The sequence below is a fragment of the Trichoplusia ni genome, chromosome 16, assembly GCF_003590095.1.
Source record: "Trichoplusia ni isolate ovarian cell line Hi5 chromosome 16, tn1, whole genome shotgun sequence".
NCBI classification, from domain to species: Eukaryota; Metazoa; Arthropoda; class Insecta; order Lepidoptera; family Noctuidae; genus Trichoplusia; species Trichoplusia ni.
In genome coordinates, this window is record NC_039493.1 from 3,752,189 (window position 1) to 3,757,083 (window position 4,895).

At 36.8% G+C, this 4,895-nt stretch overlaps 1 protein-coding gene across 1 annotated transcript; it reads right to left on the reverse strand.

Moving 5' to 3' along the window:
- Positions 1 to 1,209: 1,209 nt before the first annotated feature.
- LOC113502072 lies at positions 1,210 to 4,657 on the reverse strand. The gene is made up of 3 exons (XM_026883453.1): positions 3,635 to 4,657; positions 2,529 to 2,715; positions 1,210 to 2,183 (listed from the first exon to the last, which is right to left on the reverse strand). The coding sequence occupies exons 1-3, from the start codon at positions 4,248 to 4,250 to the stop codon at positions 1,295 to 1,297; spliced, it is 1,692 nt and encodes a 563-aa protein (XP_026739254.1). The 5' UTR covers positions 4,251 to 4,657; the 3' UTR covers positions 1,210 to 1,294.
- Between the last annotated feature and the right edge of the window lie 238 nt (positions 4,658 to 4,895).

Below are 4,895 nucleotides of genomic sequence, written 5' to 3' on the forward strand. Positions count from 1 at the left end.
ACTGGTCTACAAGTAGCTCTATAAGATCGGAATGCGTCGATCAAGCCCGTGTATTAAACCAATCATATTTAGTTGTAGCCATTAAAATAACTTCTATAACAATACACAATTAATTATTATTAGTCACGCACAGCCATTTTGGTAAACAATCAAATAATAAAATAATATCGCGAATTGTAAATGGTCTCACGACACGAATAAAGGTGAACGATCGCTGAGTAAAAATAAAGTTAAGGTCGTAACACATTAATTGTAGTGTACCGAGTGTGTGACCACTTTAATTGTAGAGTGGAGGTCGGGAAGGGTGGCTGTAGGCCAAGTTGTATTACACCCTTAATTAAGCTCAGGATTTTTCTTGAAGGAGGTCATTTTGTGGTGATTTTTATTTTTTTGAAAGTGATGTTTCTGGATGATAACCAGAACGGCCTTTTACTAGCCTTTATGGAATCATCTAGGAAATGCTTGGCCTCAGTCTTTGTGTCTTTGTGCATGAGCAAAGCTCCCCGGCACAAGGATTCAATCCCTTAGTGCGGGAGTCCAGTTCAAAACGAAAAATCCTTACTAATATTATAAATGTGAAAGTAACTCTGTCTGTCTGTCTGATACGCTTTCACTAAACCACTGAACTGATTTTAATGAAATTTGGTACAGAGATAGAGTTGACCTTGAGAAGGAACATAGGATAGTTTTTATCCCGGACTTTTGAAGAGTTCTCTTGGAAACGCGATATAACCGACCTCGACGCGTGCGAAGCCGCGGGTGAAAAGCTAGTATATATATATATATATATATGCATGAAATTAATACCTATAACAGATGATTAAGCAAAAAGCCCTTAAATACTTTACAAAAAGTTTTATACAGGCTCGGCAACTCAATTAAGCTATTAGAATAAAAACCAAACAAATTGTTCAATAAATTACTATTATTAACTTAAATTACAACATGTTATGTTTAATATTAGAACATAATGATAATTATTATCTACAATGTTATACTTATAATTTAATAACATTATATCATCTCGTTTGTTATTAAGGGTCCTGGTATAATCAATCAAAATTATTAAAGTTTGTTTGCTTAGTCAAATATTGAAGGGTTTGATAACATTTTCCATTAATTTTAAAACATTGAAAAAAAATTGAAAAAAAAAATGTTTTTTGCCGTCCTGTATGTACGAGTCCGAATCGCAGTAGACCCATTTTATAATAACTTAGCTAGAAATGATGACAGCTGTTTGTGACATTTTGGTAAGTTTATTAGTATCTCTATTCATATAACTTATATTTGGTATTCAAACGCTCTGTCCAGGTCTAACTCGCACAATTTCTGGATGGTTCGGGTCACCATTACCTCTGACCACGTAAACTGTGGTCAAATCATTCGGTTCCACTTCTCTAGGGCGCTTCACATATATATTATGAGCATAATCAAAAATAAAGTCATCTGTATTACTATTTACAGCTACTAGCCTTTGATGATTTTGATATACATTGTTATAATCATTGTAATTAAAATTATTTTCGTCATTGCTTTGGTAATTATTTTCTCCAGGGAATAATATGCTTTTCTGTTTTCGCACATAATCAATTGGTTTGCGATAATCTCGTGTTTCATCAGCGGGTCTATCATCAGGGAATTTCAGACTATTACTATCTCTGATCGTTCGTTCTGGTTCTCTTCTGAAAACGTGTTCTTTGTCTCTTCTTTTGTCTTCTTCAGGGAATGTAAATTTTGAACCATCATCAGAATCATAAGAACTGACGTCATCTAAAGCATTCACATGTGGTTTGTTCTGTATCCGTTCTTCTGCCTCACTCTGTACGTCATTGAATTCTCTATTATTATTCAGTTCACGATATTGAGGTAGCAAACCATAACCACCAGTATTGGGGTACCTGTTGGTTGCTCCTGGCGGTTGCAAAAGTCCATATTGACCAGCAAGGTACCCATAAAATTGTTCCAAATTATGGGGTTGAGAAAGCTCTGGTTGGCCGAAGAATCTAAAGAAGCCACCGTTATGGTTGTTGAGGTAGTAGATAAGTTTTTCAGGGTCGTTAGGACACTGAGGGTAGGCTTTGCTGCAGGCTGCTGGGTTGTTTTTGGAGGTTACGCCGAGGACTGCTGCGCGGCCGAACACCAAGAGGGGGGAGGCACTGACGCCGTTGAATGACTGGAGCAAACTGAAAATGTGAATTGTATCTATTAGGTATATATAATTGTATTGTATGTAAGACATAACATAGTTTTGAGAAAAAAAAAGTACTGTAACTATAGTGAGTAATAGGTACAAAAAAATAATACCTTATAAGCCTCTATAAACATGCTTAATCTGACATCTCATCTCTGGGCTATTGTCTTTACTCATGTAATTTAAGCTAAATAAAATTAATATATTTCTTTCTTAGGAAAAAGGTAAAAATTTTGTTTTTTCTTTTTCTCTTTTAGGAAGATCCACTTCTTCATCTATAAACATTAATGCTTTTATACTCTCCTCTACCCTGGTCTTATACAAGTTCTATACTGACCCCAACAACGGCTGCAGGCCAGCAGTCGCCTTCTGCAGGGTCGGCGAGGACGCCGTGCTGCCTCCCGCCACCTCGCACAACATGCGCGGCACGCACTGGTAATCATCATACAACGCTATTGATGTCAATGCTTCTGCCACCGCGGACACTGCGCGCTGGGTTAATGATTTCGGACGGCGGTTTGGACCTGAAAATTAGAACTTTTAGTTACTAGAGTTATTTTTTCAATAGCAAGTAAATATACATTACATTTTTGATATGCTAGTTGGAACAGCTTTGTCATATTCTGTTCTTGAATAAAACTAAAAAGATTATTTCAATAAAATTCATGTCTCTGATAAACACCTACTAAAAAAATGAATAGATCCTATTGCAGTAAAAGTTTCTTCAACCGACTAAACAATGACATTCGTCTGTATTTATGTATTTCAGACTGGATGACCTAATATTCAACTCAATATTCTTTATTAATTAACTTAAAAAAGTTATCATTCGGTCCATAATTTTTGTCGCTCAGTAGTTTTTGGTTGTTTGTTTTTCTTGTTAAAATCTTAACCCGTTTAGTGTTACTATAATTGGTCTAAACAATCTCCATTAATAATTCACATCATCACCTTATTTGTCATGTTCCCTACCTACCAATTAAATACGTATTACAAACCGTGGCCACAGCTATCTTATCTCTCGTCATCGCTAATTCCAAGTTCGTTTAGCACTGAGTGAGTGTGACCGGTCACCTCTCACCGATGCATTGTTTTAATTAAAGCTCCCGGTTGACCGCGACCTCCTCGTGTAGACACGTTTGTCGCAGGTTTCAGAGATTTGATGGAGTTAAGTCGATTTATTTATTAACAGGTATCGGTATTTGCGATAATACTGAAATTATACTATTTAAAGTGATAGATAGAAAAGACAGACTGGTCATAAGAACTATTTATTTTGAACTTCATTCATAGTCATATATACTAAGCTGATGATTTGAACAAACTTTTCTACCTGTCCCATTTCAAGTGCAATATAATAGATACATATATTATGTTAATTATTAAAACATTTATTTGCTGCGCATACTCAGTGTGCTAAATTATAATTTAGAAGATACTTACGGTAAGGTCCATTGGCTCCTGATGGATACCCAGTCTGATATCCCGGACTATATGGCGACTGACTTTGACCAGGATACTGAGAACTTGAGTCACCGGGATACGAAGACGGGTAACCAGTAGCAGCAGCACTAGGATACGCAGATGCAGGAGCGTAACTACCAGTAGTAGAAGGATAGGCTTGATAAAAAGACCCAGTGTAACCCGAATTGTAAGGAGGGTTGCTTTGGACATTCTGTGGTTGATTTGGACTGGGTCCACTCGGATATCCTTGTCCTGGATACCGTATCGAAGGTCCGCGATCTACCTTCGCAGGTCCAGGATAGACTACAGGATTCGCTGGTCTTGTATCAACTAGATTTTGGTACCCTGGCGTCGGATATGTAGTAATATACCCCGAATTGACGGGTGGGTATGTTGATCCAGGGTATTGTGCGAAGCCGGGGTAAGTTTGCGTTGGATATGCCATTCCTGGGTACGAAGGTGGGTAATCATAAGGGGAAATGGTAGCTGGATATACTCCTGTTGAAGCAGGGTAACTAGATTGTGGAGTACCCAGGTACCCGTATCCGGGATATCCATAGTATCCAACCCCGGGGTAGGGTGCGATCATTGACATTAGTCCAGGATTCTCCACATTACGAAGTTTTCGTTCTCGTATTGGTTTTTTCTTCCGAGCTTTTTGTTTTTCAAAAACCACACTTTTAGGTTTAGTAGTTGAGCCTTTTTTGATTTCATCGTCATTTTCATTCTGTTCACCTTCGAATTTAATAGGTTTACTAGTACTCTCTTCGAATTCTTGATCATCAAGATCCTGAGACTCATCCGCATCCTCATCATCATCGGACTCGTCCTGATCGTCTTCATCATCATCACTTTCAAACTTTATTCTTATTGTTTCTGATTTTTTAGAAGATTCATCATTTTGTTTCCTATTAAGATTATGTTCATTTTGGAAATAGTTCTCATCATCGAATGTGATGTCTACGAGAGAAGGTTCCGAGTCAGAATCATCAGTTTCTGTGTTCCCCCGACCTCTGAAGACGTCTTGAAATCTTATTTTGTTTATTCTGAAATCATGATTATACAAATATGAAACATTATAAAAAAACAATCAAGGTGATTTTATAGGTCGTCTAAAAGAATAATAAATTGCTATATATTTATAAATTTGAATGACAAGTTGCTCGGATAAATAAATAAATATAATTTTCAAAAAGTCTGTATTGTTTACTTTTGGCTTGAGCTTAAAGTTTGAATTGAC

Coding starts and splice junctions, on each gene's coding strand:
- LOC113502072 (XM_026883453.1), bottom strand. CDS start 4,250: ATGTCAATGATCGCACCCTACCCCGGGGTTGGATACTATGGATATCCC. Junction 2,716..3,634: donor AGGAGCCAATGGACCTTACC/GTAAGTATCTTC, acceptor TCTAATTTTCAG/GTCCAAACCGCCGTCCGAAA. Junction 2,184..2,528: donor GGCCTGCAGCCGTTGTTGGG/GTCAGTATAGAA, acceptor TCACATTTTCAG/TTTGCTCCAGTCATTCAACG.